This window comes from Anser cygnoides, chromosome 1 (assembly GCF_040182565.1).
Source record: "Anser cygnoides isolate HZ-2024a breed goose chromosome 1, Taihu_goose_T2T_genome, whole genome shotgun sequence".
Lineage (NCBI taxonomy): Eukaryota > Metazoa > Chordata > Aves > Anseriformes > Anatidae > Anser > Anser cygnoides.
The window spans coordinates 38,731,755-38,750,158 of NC_089873.1; the positions used below are offsets into that span (position 1 = coordinate 38,731,755).

At 40.5% G+C, this 18,404-nt stretch overlaps 1 protein-coding gene and 1 long non-coding RNA gene across 2 annotated transcripts in view; one reads left to right on the forward strand and one right to left on the reverse strand.

Moving 5' to 3' along the window:
* CPM (carboxypeptidase M) overlaps positions 1 to 6,620 on the reverse strand; it is a 32,806-nt gene extending 26,186 nt beyond the window's left edge. Inside the window, exons 1-2 of the mRNA XM_066992798.1 lie at positions 6,480 to 6,620; positions 6,199 to 6,353 (exon numbers count right to left, since the gene is read on the reverse strand). Of these exons, the coding sequence (XP_066848899.1) occupies positions 6,199 to 6,353; positions 6,480 to 6,497 (173 nt within the window). The 5' untranslated portion in view covers positions 6,498 to 6,620. The remainder of the gene's footprint in view (positions 1 to 6,198; positions 6,354 to 6,479) is intronic.
* A 14-nt stretch (positions 6,621 to 6,634) lies between these two features.
* On the forward strand, positions 6,635 to 16,267 carry LOC125182939 (uncharacterized). Its single transcript, XR_007163782.2, has 3 exons — positions 6,635 to 6,852; positions 8,409 to 8,473; positions 15,553 to 16,267. It is a non-coding gene; the product is annotated as an uncharacterized lncRNA (long non-coding RNA).
* Positions 16,268 to 18,404: the final 2,137 nt, after the last annotated feature.

The following is an 18,404-nucleotide window of genomic DNA, read 5'->3' on the forward strand; positions in this document are numbered from 1 at the left end:
GCTTCACATGGGGCCCTCAGAGTGGGAAACATCCCATTCATTCCTGTTTCTAAAAATGAACACTGAAAATCTCAATGCTTATATTATCTACACACGACATGCTTGCATGGTGAGCCTGCGATTCACAGGACTAGGGAAACTTGTGGGGTAGGAGACAAGGAAGGGGGAAGGGAACAGGAGACGTTATCAAGGACCGGAGACAGGAGGAAAGCCATCTGCAGCAGTCACTCAAATGGAACAAACAGAGGGTAATACTCCTATACACAAACATCTCTCTCACTATGTATACACAGAAAAAATTATCTCAATATTCTCTTTAAAGGCATCACATTCCCATGGATTTTCCTCTATACAATTTCTCTTTGTCTTGAAAACTTACAGTTGCCTTTATCACCTTCATGGTTTTTCTCTTTTTAGAAACATCGATACTCACATTTGGTTTGTGTGAGCATTTACTAATGAGTAGCACTGAGAAGCTTACCTCAGAGTACACTGAGCTAGGCACAGCCTTCTCATTCTATAGCAATGCAGTGCCAGGACCCCAGAAACTAACCAGGTAAGAGCAATTCCAGTGAAGTACAAACACTTTATGGATACACGTTTCAGTTTTGTTTCCTCCAACAGTAAAACTTGTTTTCTAGTACTCAAAAGCATCCAGAACCTAAATTGTTTCTGATGTAAGTGCAATAAAGCTTGCAGTGCATTGTACTGCTGACGGTAGTTACCCAGGCTCCTTCCATGTCGTATCACAAGAAATCCCTGAAAAGAAATTCCTATTTTTCCCCATTTGTCAGCTAAATACACAGACTGCCAACAGTTAGACTAGACAAATACAGTAGCTGATCTTTTATTATTAAGATCCTTTTACTGGAGTGCAATGACCCCGAAGGCCACACTCCCCTGTTGAAGAGCCTCCCCTAAATACCTATAGGTGTTGATCATGCTGTAACAGCAGTTAGCAGATTAACATCAATTCCTGGCATACCTCGGGCACAACTTCCACTGATGTCTGCACAGAATGGTGTCTGGGACAGGTGCCTAGGTTCTCTGCTGGCTACATCACCAGGTAGGCACGCACTTCCCACCCCGCTACATGGTCCTATCTCCAACCTGCCCTTGGGCTGAGTCGCTGCTGCTTATCGCATGGAGCCCCGAGCACCCGGCGTTCCCTTCTGCTGCCTGAGAAGGGAAACCCACAAATGTGGGCAGGGAAGGGGACACGATGAGCTCCAACATGCGCGCACACACACAGCAACCCAACCTAAAGCAGCCTGCATGTTTCAGCCTCTGTTTGTAGAGTGGGGATAGCAGAATGCTGATAAATGAGCTTTTTTTTGGTGGTCTAGTGAAAGTTGGTGATGTGTTTAAGATCAATGGCTGGAATGCTTCAATTTAAAAGCAACAAACAGAGCCACTGAAGAGTAAACAGCAGAATAGGATGGTTAAACCACATAGTTCTCACCTGAAAAAAGAAAAAATTACCAACTTTTCAATAGCCCTGTTGTAAGTAGCTATTTCCAAAAATTTTTAGTGAAACCATAATAAAATTTGGTCAGTTTGGTTTGTTTTGCTTTTCGTTTCTCCAATGACAGAATCCAACAAATAAAGGTTAGCCTGCTAAGCCAGCTCTTCAATGTGCAGACACAGAGGTACTTTATACTTTAAGCATATACAGCTTTCTTTGCTCAGTGAGGAGGAACTAGCTTCAGGAAGATGTTTACAACTGTTCCAGTGGGACTGGAATTCTAAAAATGCAGACTGGCCTCCAGAAAAGATAGATCTAAAACAAGCTGAAACTGCCATGCTATCACTTCATCTGAATCCAGAGTGTATCTGAAAAGTTCTGAAAGTGGGGATCTACTACAAAAGCCACTCAGCTGTTTCAATATTGCTTGGTTTTTTGCTCTCAGTGAGGTCACCAGTTCCACCTTTTAGAATCCTTAAGTCTGCTTTCCCATTCCTCCCCTCTATTCACCTTTTCTTTAAAAAAAAAAAAGAAAAAAAAGGAAAAAAAAGTCTTCAACAATGAAGCACCACGGACAACACACACATTGAAATATCTTCTTTTTAATAATACACATTGTAAGATCTGTTTGCTATAGTCAGTCTGTGTTTCATAAGGCAGGTATTAGGCAGGCCAGGTGAATTATGACTACACCAGGTCCCATCCTCTAGGCTGACGCAGCTCTGGGGCCTTCCCTATTACCATACAGCACACATACTGTGCTGAGGTTGAATGCTGCGCAGATTAGAGAAGGCAGCTCCTGCCAAAGAGCTTTTACTAGCTTATTTAACAACGCATCAGAGACAAAGAACCAGGATATTACCCTGAACCATCACACATTTCCATTGTTTGGCCTGAAGTAACCCTGTGAGGGAAGCAAAGTTTCTCCTGGCAGACACATGCCTTTCGTAGCTGTATGGACGGGTCTCTGGGAAGGGAGGAACCAGTATTTTCTAGAACTTAATTGCATAATAAGTGGATTCTTCACACAGCGTTTATGAGAACTGTCAGCTGCTATTGACTAGCCTGTGAATAGCCAGCTCTGTCAATACCAGGTTTCAGGAGCTTTTTTTCCTTCCAACTTGTAAAGAAAAAAGCCATCATTAGTCATACATGGAAGCAGCCCAGAACGCAGCGCCTGATGTTCAGCCTGCATGAGCCAGATATCCTTGCCAGGTATTGAGGATTTATTACCTTTGATACCATTGCTTAAGCTTTTTCCACTGTGTTTATACACCGCGTCAGAAGTAACTGAAGCACTAATGTTCCTTTTGCAGGAATGTTAGGAAATGTACACATCTGAAGAATGAACAGGTCATTGCTAGTCTAGAAATCTTCCCAGAAATCTGACAGAGAAGCTGTGAATTTCCATGTAATTTTTTTGTGATGTAAATCACAAAACAGATTGAGCATCTTTTACCTTGGTTTCCAGTGAAGCTCTTGGTACTGGCTTTGTTTTGTACCTCACTGTTTATGTGCATCAAAAATAAACCTGCTTTCTAAATCTCACCTCACGTTTATCCACAGCAAATCATACTTGACTGCTTAGCTTTCCACGAAGAAATGAAAGCTCAGTGGGAGAGACACGAGTACTAGCTTTCTTTAACCTTGACCTTCGCAAGGCTTTCAGCACTATCCCTCAAAGTATCTTTGCAAACAAGTTAGGAACATGTGGATTAGATCAGTAGACTACAGCAACGTCGGAAACTGGCTGTTAGACTGAGCAATTAACCGATGGTCAGTTGGTGGGTCAAGTGACAGCAACTTATCAGCATTGATCCTCAGGGGTCAATACTGAGGCTGCCATTCAGAGGGGCCTTGACAAGCTGAAGGAATTTCTCAACAGACGACTCATGACAAGGGCAAATGCAAAGTCCTCCTCCTGGAACAGAAGCGCCTCACATTGGGATTATCAACCCAAGAAACTAACCCCATGCTTGCACAGGCTGCAAACTGACTATGTAGGTTGCAGATCTGCAAGCTAGGAGTTGAAGGGGTGTCCATGGGGACAGTAAGATGAACACGAGCCGGCAGCATGCTCTTGCAGCAGAATAGGAACCTCTATGCTGGGCTGCATCAGCAAGAACATAAACCAGCAGTTGGAGGGAAATGGTTATTCGCCCCCAGTCAGCACTAGTAAAGTTATAACTGCAGTACCATGCCCAGCTACGGGCTCCCCAGTGCAAAAGGGATAACACCACACTGGTGGAAGTCCAGCAGAAAGCCGCTGAGATGATTACAAGGCAGAAGCACACTAGACCTGAGAAGAGGCTGAAGTAGGTCGGTTTGTTTAACCTGGAGAATCACACAGCTACAACCTCCCACTATCTAAAGGAAGATTCTAGAGAAGATGGACCCAGACCCTTCTTAGAGGTGCAAAGCAAATTCTGATCAGATGCAAGAGAATACATTCTCACAGCAAAGGTAGTTAAGTACTGGATCAGGTACCCAGAGGTCCTACAGAATCTCCATCCTTGCAGATAGTCAAAACTCAAGTGGAGAATGCTCTGAGCATCGTAATTTAAAGTTAGCCCTGCTTAGAACAGGGCCTCAAGTTAGACAGCCTCCAGACCTCAATTATTCTATAGTCTGCCTGGAGCATGTGAGACTTCCATCATGAAGAATGTTTAGATATTCCTGACAAAGAACTACAAGCAACCACCTCCTGAAGTGGTGATACAGAGGTCCGTATTGTCCTTCCACACTGAGGCTTCAAGGGTGGACCCTATAGCCTTGGGGAACTCCAGGTCTACACAAGCCATAAATAAATAAAATCAAGCTTTCAGTTCACTTTCTTCATAATCCAAACCTAGATGACAGTATATAATGCTAGGTTGTTAAATAAAATTAGAATGAGACCTAGACTAAAGAAAAAATAAAATGAAAACAATAGCCATTCATGGAAACAGCGAAGTCACATCTGGTGTCCTTACAGACACCACTCAGTTCATAAGATTTTGTATTTATCATCTACAATCTCCGTATCAGATGTATCAAGGGTTGAAAAGAAGACTTACTACATGACATTCTCGGCTTTATAATATTTAAATTATTTTCTGTTTCTTATCCATAATTATGCTACCATGGTTTAGCTAATCGGTTAGACAATTTAGTAGGACACACTAGTAAATCCATACAAGCGTGTGCATGCATATGCACATTGTTTTCAACAGCTTAACTGAGAAAAGAGGACTAGAACTTCAGCCTGTCAACCAAAACTGAAATTTTAAACAAAATTACATAGCCACCGTTGTCACAAGACTTTCTTGTAATATTATCAAAGAAAATAAGACCCTAGCTCAGTTCCATCCTCTAACATGTTTCACAGAACTCTACAGAATTTACAGCAGAAGTCGAAATCTAGCCCTATGGTTAAAAAAAGTTAGCTAAGTCCCCTCGAGGTAGGAATATGGAGATGTTGATAGTTAGTAGTTTGTACTTGAGGGAACCGTACGTAAAGGGACTAGCCTTCTCTTGTGTGGGTGAATAACATATTTCAATAGGATTCTGCCTTTGATGAAAGCAAGAGCAACACAACTTAACTTTAAGATTCCTCGTCTAGTTTGAGTCTTTCCATGAGACTTTCTTAGAAAGAAGTGTGGACGTGCAGAGACAAGGTTACACATCCATAGCAACAAGACAGGGGTTTGATACCTCACTGAAACTGACCAGACTCTTTCCAAAGAAAAGTCCCAGACAAGTAGGAGTGCATATTTAAAGAAGAAATTGAAGACACACAATAACACAAGGAAGGATGTGTGAAGAGATAGAAGCTACTAGTGCTCTTCATGTTTATCTACCTAGAAGCACATAGATTTTAAACAAAAACTACTAACAAAAAAAGTAAAACACAAGTTTCACCTGGCCTTACTGTAGTGATATGAAGTAGGATTAAAAGAACAAATGATGTTTCTAAAGAGTGATGTAATTTTATACATCATATAAAAGCATTTTTTGAAGTCTACTTAGCTTTTTTCCATTTAAAACTAAACAAATGAACATTAAAGTATAATAAATAAATGCTAACAAATACTAACCTTTCTAATCTCTTCAGGGGATAGAAAAAGCTTTTTTTTTTTTTTCTCCAAAAATTATCGTAAGGAAGTACCAATCACAGATAAGCCAAAATACCTATATGAGGCTAAAAAGGCAATTATTGATCAAGCTATTTTCCTATAGAGTTTGAGACTAAAACCCCAGTTCTTTACTTAAAACCGGATTCCAGTATGGAATTTGAAATCCTTTTTTTCTAGTCAGTCCTGCTTTAGTCAAATAGATAAAGCCAGAAGAGACGATCCTTTAAACGTAAGGTTTAGTTAGAGACCCCGCGCTGCTATCACAGCCCCACCTCGAGCGGGTACCTCGCAGAGGGGCAGCTACATCTCAAGCTCAGCAACATCCCTGTTTCTGAAATTGCCACTCCGTCGAGGTTTCAGTCTCGAAGAGAAGTAGGTGCCGGGAGAGCTCCTACCCTAGCCGCAGCACCGTAGGTGCCATCAGGGATTGTTACTCACGTCCAAGCAAGAGGAAGAGGAAACTCAGGAGAGGCTGAAGCAGAGGCACCCGGCACTTAGCAGCCCCGCCGCCACCCAAGGCCACGGCACGAAGTTACGGGGACCCTCCTGGGGGCTTCGGAGGACAGCTTTACGGGCAGCGATCCGGCACGACCCCAAAAGAGCCGGTCCTGGCCGCACCTACCTTCCACCGAGCGCCCGATGCTGTGCAGGTGGGTGAGGGACGGGTGGGCGGCGTGAACCTCCCTCAGGTACGCCTCCAGCTCCTCGGTGTGGTGGTACCCGAAATCCAGCGCTGCCGCCAGGGCCACCAGGCAGAGGACGCCCGCCACCTCCTAGAAAGAAGCAGAGGAACCAGAGACCCCCAGACCCTCTCTCAGCGAAGCCCTGAGGGGCAGCCCCCCGCCCTCAGCACGCCGGCCCCCGGCGGGCAGCAGGTGCCTTCCCCGCCCCGCTCCTACCCCGGCGGCCGCCCGCATGGTGCCGCCGCTCTCCACGACTGGAGCCCCGGCGCCGGGCGGGGGCCGCCATCCCCCGCCGCCCGGCCTCGCCCTGCCCCTGACTGACGCCGGCTTCCTCCACTCAGCTCCCCCCGGCCCGCCCAGGGGCACGGAGGGAGGAGGTGAAGCGGGGGGACCCCTCCCCGCCATCTCCCTCCCCTCCGCCCGCCCCGCCAACGGCTCGCACCTGAGCGCCGGGCGGCTGCTGGTAGCGCGGCCCTCACCGGGCTCCTCGGAGTGGGACCGCCACCTTCCTCTTTCTCCTCCTTCTCCTCCTCTTCCTCCTTGTGGCTCTCAGTGGAGGTCGAGGGGAGAGAAGGGGCCTGAACATGAGGTGGGGGAGCCCTGAGGAAAAGGAGCCCGTGTGGTACCGGGGGGTGAGGGCTGCCATGCCCCGGGACATAACCTGCTGCGTGCACGGGGCTCCTGAGAGGATTTGGTGTCCAAATCTAGCAATATCCCCGTTTAGCTTTTTTTTTTTTTTTTTTTTTAAACGAGTTGTTAATAGGATTCACTTGTTGAAAGGGCTGGATTCTATCTACAGAATTAAATGCTTTCCTTGGTTTTGCACTAACCACATTGCCTTGGGGATATCCTATTCTTGGGATCCACCACAAAGGCTTTTTCATCACCTTTTGTTGTCTTCTTTAGGATTGAAAAAGGCTCAGAGGAAAAAATAAAGAAAAAAAAGTGAGGCTAGGCTCCAGCAGCAAAAGACAGGAGAGCATCAACATTTCTTGTAAAATATGATGTTGGAATACAATTGTCTGTAAATTCTGGAGAATTTTCCTGAGAAAGTAAAATGGCAGTTTTCATCACAATCTGCAGAAGGATTTCCTCTGCCTTCTTCTGAAGTTTCTCATCCTGGTCAATGTAAAAAAAAAAAAAAGGATACTGAAGCAAATGAATGTGTGAGCTAATCCCAAATAACAAGTCCCGAATCCTGGTTAGAAGACTCTAATAAAAAAAAAAAAAGTTATCAGTAAATGAAGTTACCACTTTTTAAATTTTATTTATTTATATTTTTTTAACCCAGAAGCTTTAGAAAAAAAATCAAAGTATATTTTAGCACAATCTGTAGTATCGCAATGTACTTCTGTTGAATACTGTTCCTTCTAGCATGGCGTTAGCGGGGAGGTGACAGCCCCATAGCCCTTCTCCCATATTTCAACTCCACCAAATTCTAACTCCCATAACTTGACAAGACCTTCTCACCTGTTGTCAAAGAAATTTTTTGTAAGACCTAAATATGGATGTCATTTACCTTCTTCACTTAAAGAAAACAGTTGGTCACAGTTACTTGCATTTGCTACATGCAATGGGAGAGAAGCTGTGGGGTTACACAGTGAATGTCTCCAGAGAAGCAGGAGGGAGAAGTCAAGTATGTGAGCTTCACATTTCAGTTTGTGAGACTTGAATATATATATATATATTTATAGGCTCCTTGAAAGACAATCTGGTGACACCATTTGAGTAAGCAGAGAAGAAAATATGTTCAGCTGGTAATCCAATATATACATGCTTGGAAACGGTCCCATCGTAATCACATGAAAGCAGAGAACTATGACTCTAAGAAGAGTAGGGTGTTGGCAGCATTGTGAAATGACAGGGGGCTGTAAAAATTAATCTCAGTGAAATGAGGAACAACACCTTTGATACTAGGTAGTCACAGCGTTATCGCCTCTTGAAATTACACCACCCTTTACCGTAGCTAACAGAGTCATGGTTACATGAGATCATTACAGTTTTTAGGAATCTCAAAAACACTTTGAAATGATAGATTGTTTCCAAGATTGCTTGCAAGTTAAGACAAGTCAGCTTTTTTTTTAGCATTATATGAGTTACATGTTACTGAATCCATTTTTTGTTTGTTTGTTTGATTGTTTTCAGCCTGCATTGTACCTGAAAGTACAAAGCTTGAGGATACCTGTTGCTCTTGAGCCACTTTTCAGAAGGTCAGTTTAATCCAACCTGGGCAAATAATATTCTGGTATACACAGCTGTTGTTAAAAGTCAGTACTAATGACCAAATCCTGTACAAAATTGTAATAAATCTCCCACTGGCATCAGTGGTTCAAAATGAGGCACTGTATGTGTTAGGGCTGAAACTGATTGCAGTATCACTCTCAGCTCTCCAGTGCACAATGACCCCTCTAACGAAGGGAGACAAACAAAGCCGTATTGCTGTAAACAGCATCAGCTGCTCGCCTCGCAGTGACATTCAGAATCGTCCATTCAAATCTATTCGACGGGTGACTATTAAAGCTAGCACCGGAGCACGGGTTTTGTAGGAAGAAAACACATTTTTGATGTGAAACTCTCACCTGTGGATCTCAGCAGAGTTCCAGAGGTAGGAGTAGGTCGAAGTAGTGCAATGATGCGAGTGGCTGTGTTGCCACCTAGTGACAGGTTAAGAAAATCCTGTCACAAGCAACAGGTGTGAAAAATTCTTCACACAAGAGTTAGGGAGCACTGTAAGATTGATACTTTACAGACATACAGTTGAGGTGCGTCTCAACAGTAAAAAGATTTTCTGGAAGGTTTTGTGACCTTGAAGAGCCAAGTCACACAGCTGATCTTGGGTTTTGAAATCTTACTCTGTGTTTCGTCATCAGTCTGCAGGATTTCTGCACTTTCCAAAGATTACTAAGAAAAAAGTAATTATACACATTATAATATGCAAAATATTCTTGGTGAGAAATAAAAAGAGGTCACTAGCAAGAATTAATTTTTTTAAGGATTGCCACTGCTTTTAAAACTTTCTCATTTGAAATAATGTCCAAGACTTACGAACTGGAGCTTCAGGTTCTTTGCATCTATTTAATGCCAAGGACCTGATGATCAGATTTGTGGTGTGGGAAAAAAACTTGAGATAGTTTTCCTTAAGTGAGATGGACCAGATAAGAAAGTTCAGTACAAGTGACAACACAGAAACATGAACCTGATACAACTTCACAGTCCTGAATTAGCGTAAAGCCAGATACCAATCACTGGAATAAACTGCAGTGAAGCCATCCTGGTGTGTAACACCCACAGTGCTGAATTAACAGGCTGCTTCTTAGCATGGTGAAAGTTGGATCCCCTGCATGAAAGAGCACCAAAGCACAATGAGTTGTTCAAGCATTCACCAGCTTATTTGCTGTGTCTACCATTCAAGCAGCTCTCAGCTGAGGCTTGCATATTTGGTTCATAAATCTCCTTCCCTCCATCCCAGCACAAGGATTACCCCCAGAGAAGAAAGGGATACCCTGCTGTGTCTGGTAATCTGCAATTAGAAAACGATCCCAAGGGGGACTATTAGCAGCTGGTATAGTTTAGAGCTGTCCAGACAAGCACTGAATTAGCTGGAGAATCTGGAACCACAACTAGCTGCTTGACAAGCCTCTCACTCATCCTATCTTGCAAACAGCGAAATCTGCATACAGCAGATTTTGAGCTACTGTCTGATGATACATCGGCATGTGCTATGGTGGAACAGGTCAGTTCTGCTCCACGGTGGGTGAAAGCATTTGTTTATTTAGATATGGAAAGCATGGGAATGTGACCCCATTCAAGACAAATGTCTTGGGTGTTGTATGCTGGGTATTGTAATACAATTGTAAAATGTTTTGTCTTTCTCCTCTTAAATTGGCTTATACTTGCCCTTTCAGTAATACACACAAAATTAGATCTAATTTGAAAATAGATTATTTCTGGAACAGCAGAATTTAATTTTGCAACTGGAGCATAATGGGTCCCTGGGTAAGTAGGAGCACAAGACTAACAACAGGGAGAGCCAGGAGGGTTTGGTGGGAAGTCCAGTGGGTTGGGGAATGATGGATTTCAGGGAACTAAGTGGGCAAAAGGAAGGGGAGGAATGTCCATAGAGGTTTTGAGGAGGTGGGAAGACTGGAGGCGGAGGAGATGGGACAGAAGGTAGAAATGTTATGGATACTTTTGTCGGGAAAAAGCAATGGGGAGGATTCAGTGGGGCATTTCATGGGGAAAGGGACTGAGAGTAGTCTTTCTGGTCATCAACATCGCGCTAACCTGACTACAGGATAACCAAATGTGAGGGATTTAAGATGATGACATAGCACTCTGTCAGGTCTCCTAATTGGCATATGAAATGCATTTCAGTTAATACCATGGAAATTACAGACTCTTCATAGTTAATTTCTTGTTGATACTAAGCAACATTTTTGAGAAATCTGAAATTTGTCCCACCAGCTGAAGCAATTTCAGCTTTCAACATTTGGAAAAGTTGTCAATTTTTGGAATAGCTTTTTGCCATTTTTGCTAATTATCTTCAGATCAAAATATCCTCCTAATTGCTGTTGTCATGAACAATGCAACACTGCTACTCACAATGATAGCTAGTCTGTATCTTTAAACAAAATTCCTCCAGGCCACTTAATCAACATATCTGTTTCAAGTAAACAATGGTACCATTTCCTGAACAAGAAAATAAGACGTTTTTGGAAAACTTAGTTGTGTAATAAAAAGATCCTCTATTTCTCTGCAGTGATTTATGCAAAATGGGTCTCTACACAGACAAACAAATAAACAATACACACTGCGATCTCCTATAGTGACAAGTACACATTGTGGTGTTTTGAACTAAAATTTTATTTTGGGGGGAGAAATGAAAAGGTATCTTTCTAGATATAAAAAAATGCCAATCAGCAGTTTAAGAATGAATGTTTAGTGATGCAGTAAACAAGCATGCAACTTGCTCAACCTCCTTGAAAGCAGCTGGCAAGTCTTTTCTTGGATTCATCTGTACTTGTTGTGTACTGGTTAGATTGCTGTTTATTAAACCATATGGTTCTGTGAAGCTCCGGTTCTCAGAGATAAGGGTATTGTTTCATGTCCATCTTAAACCAACCTAAAACCGAGCTGTCCCTGAGAAAGTCATCCCTGAGAGAGTCATCCCTGCACCCAGCCCTGCTGCCTCCCATTTTCCAGTGCAGGCACTCAAGCAGCCATGTGGACAGCTGGATCAGGGAACTGGTTCGTCTGGAAGGTATCCCAGCAAACACACACACACAAAGTCCAAAAAGATCTCTTCATTTTCACCTGGCCATATAAGCATTGGCCTTGGCTGAGGGAGCCGAAGGGCTAGATGGCCAGAGAAGGATGAGAATGTGCTTCTTGGGAAAGACCCACCGTGGCTCAGCCAGCACTGATCATGCATCCGCACTTTAGATGGAATATTTCAAGTGAACTGCCAGCAAGATGTAGGTAGGTATGTGATACCACAGGTCAGCAGAGAGCTTTCGGAACTGTGAGCTGTGCTCAGAAGAGAAAGGCTCTTGTCTCTTGACTCTCCCCTCAGTTCTGGTAATGGCTTGTTCCTTAGAGATAGGCTGGACGTGAAATCCTATAACTCTTCTTCCCCACTAACAATATGGGCATAATAATACTGATTTTAACAACCTTAGATTAGAGTTTGTCAAACCAATTAAATAAAAATTAAAGAAAGACACTGCTATTACAAATATAGAAACTCTTGCTGGTCCTACACTATTGCTTATTCTGTATGGTGGTAACTATTGAATAGTTCCTTCAGATAAAGTCTTCCAAGGCAACCTCTCATGACAGAAAGCTTACTAAGGTTTTCTTAATACTATTTATGGCTGAAAAACTCAATAGTCTGCACAAGTGAGCACTAGAAACAATAACTTTTCTTCACAAATGTTTGCAAGTCCAGGGAGAAAAGCTACTCCCAAGATGGATATGGAGGCTGGCTAAAGAGCAGCCTTTAACAAGACACAATCTGCAAAAAAGAATCTTTCAGTCCTCTGGCTTTGAGGATACTTTATTAGATGTCATGTATAACCTCATCAAAAAATCAAAAATCAAAGTGAAAAATTGTTGCTAACACCAGAGAACTTTATTTCTTTTTTCCTTGTTCTTGTTTTATGAAATGACTAGACAACTTAGAAAGCTTTGACATGCTGCAAGAAAGGCCAGACAAGTTTTAATTTTCCCTTTGTTCATCGAATCTTTATATGATTAAGCTTCTTCTAATATTACTTACAGAGACTTTTAAGTGATTTCTCACTTCAGAATGCTTTGTAATTAAACTAAGTTATGTAAGAATAATCATTTTGCTATCCTTCCCTAAGGGTAACCATTCAGCAGTGTTTCCTGTAGAATCAAATCTGTGCTTAGGGAAGATGTGCAGGACAAGGGACAATTTTGCATTCTTGGTGTGTCCTTGGAATGTATGTTTCTAAAAAACATGCATTATAGCAGCCTTAAGCATGGCTCTCAGGCATCAAGCTGATATCTGAGCGAGACCCAGAGTAAAGCAGTTTTCTATCCCAGCTTCAGAAGGAAACAAATCTTGTGGGTCAAGCATTTTCATTTTTATTTTATTAATATATGACTGTGTAAATATAATACAAAATTCTGCATTGGGAATGAGGTTTTCAAGGATTTAAGAAAGAGCATCTTCATCTCATTTGTATTAGTAATACCTTTTGGCAGTCTCCCACACAGAAAGCCTGAAAATACACATGAAAAAAGAAAAAGAAAGAAAGAAAGAAAGAAAGAAAGAAAGAAAGAAAGAAAGAAAGAAAGAAAGAAAGAAAGAAAGAAAGAAAGAAAGAAAGAAAGAAAGAAAGAAAGAAAGAAAGAAAGAAAGAAAGAAAAGAAAGAAAAGAAAGAAAGAAAGAAAACCATCATTAATTCCCCAGAGAGCCTGTAGTAAGGAGATCACTAAACTGAGTTAACTTAAAAGATGCCCTCATACCAAGACATCTGTTTAAATTTCCACAACAGATAGCAAGGCTGAATGTTGCATACATTGCAAGGCTCGATGTACTGCATACCAAAAGCACTTCTGTAGTCCATTGTTTTTTGTGTAGTTTTAATTATTTTTCATTCTGTACAGTTTTAATGGATGATTATGAATCCTCAATCTGCCCTTTTCATTACATACTCAGTAACTTTTTTGAGGCTTTACCATGAGTGCTCCTATGCAAGTCTAGTTCCATGAAGAACTCTGTGGCAAAAGATTGGACTATTCAAAGAATTATTTGTCCCTTACAATGATCTTGTTGTGGGCTAATACTCTAAATTGCACTATATATTGTAAAAGTTGCTTCTAGATTGCCATGAATATGGATAACCTGACTTGATCATTCAAATATTGCCACTTCTGTACCCACTTTCTTTGAACACATTTATTTCATTTTGTCCTAATATTTGTAGAACTATTATGCTCCAATGTTTGCTTTTATTTCAAAGTGGCTGTCACAGTTCCATGTAAGCCTAATGTGGCTGCTGACTTACAGGCTCATGGTAGAGATCTTAGCTTCACAGTGGCAGATAGATGTTTTATAGGAATGGAACAGTTCTTACGGGAACGGGAGGAAGTTCCTGTATTTACTTCATCTCGTTTCAATTAATGGACCAAACTTAAAGGAGAGTCTAAGTTGGCAGAACTTGCACCTTCTTCTGATCCTATGGTGTAAGCTACATTAACATAAACTTAGACTTCTGACTTACTTTCCTTAGGTGCATATTTCATGAGACTGGACTTCTAAATTTGGTCCTTCTAGTCTAAGTGTATTCAGAAAGGTGTGCTCTGAAACCTCCTACTGAAGTTTCAGTAGGGTGGTCACTATACTAAATCATCTTAAAAGGCTAATTTCTTTGTCTTAAAACAAATTATCATTTCTTTTCCCTGCATGTGAGAAAAGACAAAATATATTGAATTAATTATTCCCTGTGTAAGTTTATATCTAGGACATTATTACTTGTAATACGACCTACATTTATTTCTTCCTCTCCAGCCAGTGTTGTCCTAATTAATCTCTGCATTTCTGGTACTTTTGTTTAGATCTAGAATTGCAAAAAAATATATATATATAATCTTTATCTCTCTATCTGTTGTCCAGCCATACCCAGCTGGAAACAGAGAATCACACAGCCATATATTCCAACAACTTTACATCTATGCAAAAGTTCCCTTGACTTCAATCGCTTTAAGCCTATTATTAAGATTACATGTGTACTACTTTGTAAGAGAGGAGATAGGTTTGGGAGTTTTCCTAGATGGGAATTTTACTGTTCTAAAAATGTTTATTCACTAATTACTCTGGAGTTTACACTGCTTTACATAAAATCAAAGTTGGTCAATGGACATACACATGTAATTTCTATTATGTTTTCTTTTAATGGTTTGGGATCAGAATTTTGGTCATCATTAATTCCTTCTGTCCTATTCTGAAACAAAATTGTAGCAAGTTGCTAGGCCAACAGTGATTTCATGAACTTCCCCTGTCCTTTAGAGCATTTTATCTGGTTAAAATATGATGATATTGTTGCTTACTCTTGTTTAAAGGTGTACGCATCTCTTGCTCCCTTTCTTTCTTTCTCTGGTCAGAAATGACCATAAGGAATGTCCAAGGGAAAGTGTTATGAAAATGGATATACCTCCATTAAGTCTTTTTTTTTTTTCTCTTTAATGACAGAATCTGTGGCTAAAATACTGTGACCAACTTGGAATTTAACTAATTCTAGTGGAAGAGTTCTAATTATATTCTCTATCCTGTTTTGCAAATCTCATCGATAATTCTTATTTTAATATATTTAGAAGTACAAAGGAGTAGTTTTGAATACAGTAGTTTAGTTTCTCCCTTTGAATTATCTTCTATCTATGAGTTCATAAAGGTTTATGTAGTATCTTACTCTATATAGGATTGAGGTCTCTGAGGACAATGCGTAGTGTATTGATCTCAGTTTATATAGTGATCCTCTTCCTGATATCTTGATGTACACATAGAATTGAAAAAAACATTAGTAGAGTGGAAAAACAAAACAAAACAACAACAAAACCCAGCATTTAAAAATTAAGGAATGACAGAATAAAGACTGCTGCTCTAACAGTTACTTTCATACTTTGTATCTGTATTATGACATATATTATATGAACTCAATTTTGTTTTCTGTACCCAGAACCCTTATTTTGGTCAGAGTAAACAATGAGTAGTGCCACTTAATGAGCAACTATTTAATATTTTGTTTCATATTCATTTTTCAGAGAGTTGCCTGCTTTCACGTCAGAGATCAGTCAACGCATCTCAGTTGTTCCCTTTTAAAACCAAAAGGTTGTTCCCTTTTAAAAGAGGAGAGTAGTGATGGAATCACGCATTTCATTAATACAATACAATCTTTTTCATTTAGGAAGAGTGACAGTCATGAAGTTGTGTCTTGCTGAACTCAGTAGGAGTCAAACAAGAAACATTTTCTTCACTTACACTTTCAAGCAACGTTACCATTAATTCCGCTGTCCCTCCAACTAGAGATCTTCTATACAGAGACCTCTTCTACTGACCAACTTTGTACATGCTTGCAACTGACTTATTTTAAAAATAAGTGTAATTCTCCTATTTTGTATTCAGGGTGAACTTTGAAAACAATTTCATTTGCATGACACTGGTATATTTCAGTAAGCCACTAATTTAAGCACAAAAAAGATATTCCAAACCCTGCTAGGGGGGACCAAATTGTTAATTATCTCCATTGTTGTTGTTGTTGTTTTGTCATGTTCATAAAAAATGAATATGAATAAATCATAAGCATTAATATATATTCATATTCCTGTTTGAAGACTGATGTTATCCTTATTTTACAGATAAGGCACTGGAGCACAGAAAAAAATAGAACCAAAAGTTTTCATCTCTCTTAGGAGCCAATTTGAAACACCAGCAAACTGATTTTTGAGGGTTGTTAGCTTTATATTGCTTTCTTTATGCTGAAAAGACAGCTATCACTGACTTCAGCTGCAGCTTTAAATACCAGACGCTTCTACAAATTTGACCACCCCATAGCTGTCTAGGTGCCTTAAACATAAGGGACACACCATATCTGGTAAGTCTAGTTTTGCAAAATTGCATGACATAGTGGAGGCAGAGAAATAATCCTGTTCAACTGGATGGTATTAGCAACCTTAAACTCATAACTCCGTGTTTTCTGCCTGCAGTCTGTGATCTCATGTAATCCCTTCCAGTTTCAGCAGCAAATGAGATCAGAATACTAGGCTCAGCTATGACCCTTATTTACAGCCTAAATTCAAGTGTCATTTAACAGGTCTGTTACAGGGCCTACACATGAAGGGGTCAGGAAAAGGATGCAGGGACTTTCTATTTTGCAATGATACTCTTAGCAAAGAGACTTTTTTATGTAGTCACCCCCCCACCCACCCACAAATACCAAAAAACAGTATAAAGAACAAGCATTTATGTCATCCCCTATATGGTTCAAGCACAAGGTTATATTTGCTTACTGCCAATACAGTTAATGAGAGTCCATTATCCTCAGTGTCAACAGGTTCATCTGGGACAGGGCCAATGCCTTTCAAAAAGGTTTGATGCCAGCAGAGATTTGGGAACCTCAGGGATTTGCTCTCAGCCTCAAGTTGGGCACAGTATCCTCTTCTTACCCAGCTTGACTTCTCACCTCCTCTGCACACCAACCTCCTCCTTTTCCAGTCTGATTCACCCTGCTGCTTGGCTTCTTTTTCCAGTTTCATTTTCTTTACTTAACAAGACTCACAAGATGTACCAAGGACATTCCAAGGCCCAGTTTGCCTCCACTTAACTGAAATAAAAATATTATATTACTTTCTTCTGTACTGTGTCAACCACTGTATTTACCAACTAATTTTTAGCCGTTTTCTGGATATAGAGGAGAAACCACCTACCTCTGAGTGAGGCTGACAGTGAAAAACTTGACCTCTAGAAGTGATCATTTGCTTCAAATATATCCTTGTGACTTATTTTCTGTATCGGCAACAGCCTCAAAAATATCCTCTCATTTTCAAGATCATGAGGTTTATCAAAGTTCTGTGCTTACATTTCTATTTTCAGCATTGTAATCAACTGAATACTTGAGAAATTCAAATAAATTGAACTTCTGTACCCCTGAAATGACTATAACTCTTGCCTGTCACATTAGGTAAATCTGTACAATGCTTAAATGCTTGCATACTGTCTTTTTCTAGGGTCAGGGTGCATTACATTAATCAGTTCATTTGCTTGTATCCTACCATTTCTTTCTACCTTATTTATATTATCTCAAGTGAATTATTGCACAAGTATTTGGTGATTGCTGATCTCTCTGTAATTTTGGATAGTTTCTATCATATTTGCTAAAAGCTGAATAAACAATGTGGAAGGGAAGCACCATGAAGACAAAGGAAATAAAGTGAAGTAAACCATTTGCTGTAGAATCTTCAAAAGACTTTTTTTTTTTTTTCCCTTTCAGCCTGATTACCAAGTATCATGAGATACCCAGCAGGTCACAAGGCCACTCCTCGGATTTTCTTGAAGGCCACAAGTATTTTTTCCTTTCTCTGTGTTAACATTGGGGAAGATGTGATGACCTTCTCAAAAGCATTTAGGAAGCAGCCTAGGCCATAGTAGGACAAGGCATTCGAACAGTTCATTGATCAGACTATTTTCTTCTCTTACATATCACTGTGCCTTCATGTCATCAGTGGCCACACAATCTCTCAAGTCTTTTGTGATTTTAGGCTCTGACATTTCTATTTTATCTGATGTTGACCCACTAATAGAAATCCATCAGGGCAGTGGAGCATAATAACTGCTGAGTCTTACTACTTAGGAAATTAGGAAAATACAAAAATATAATTTCCACACTATGTCAGTTTTTCAGAGGAAATCTAAAATGATAAGGGGACTTTTCAGAACTCTGTCTTGCTGACCTAATAGATGACAATGGTTTTCTGTGTCATGCCACCTGCTCATTTCAACTTTAACATCTAGTTTGAAAGGAATTTCATATTTTTACAGACTGCAGTGTATGAATTCTCACACATCTGCTATTTTTCTCTTTGTTTACATAGTCCTCCCCTTTTGTTGAACCTTTTTC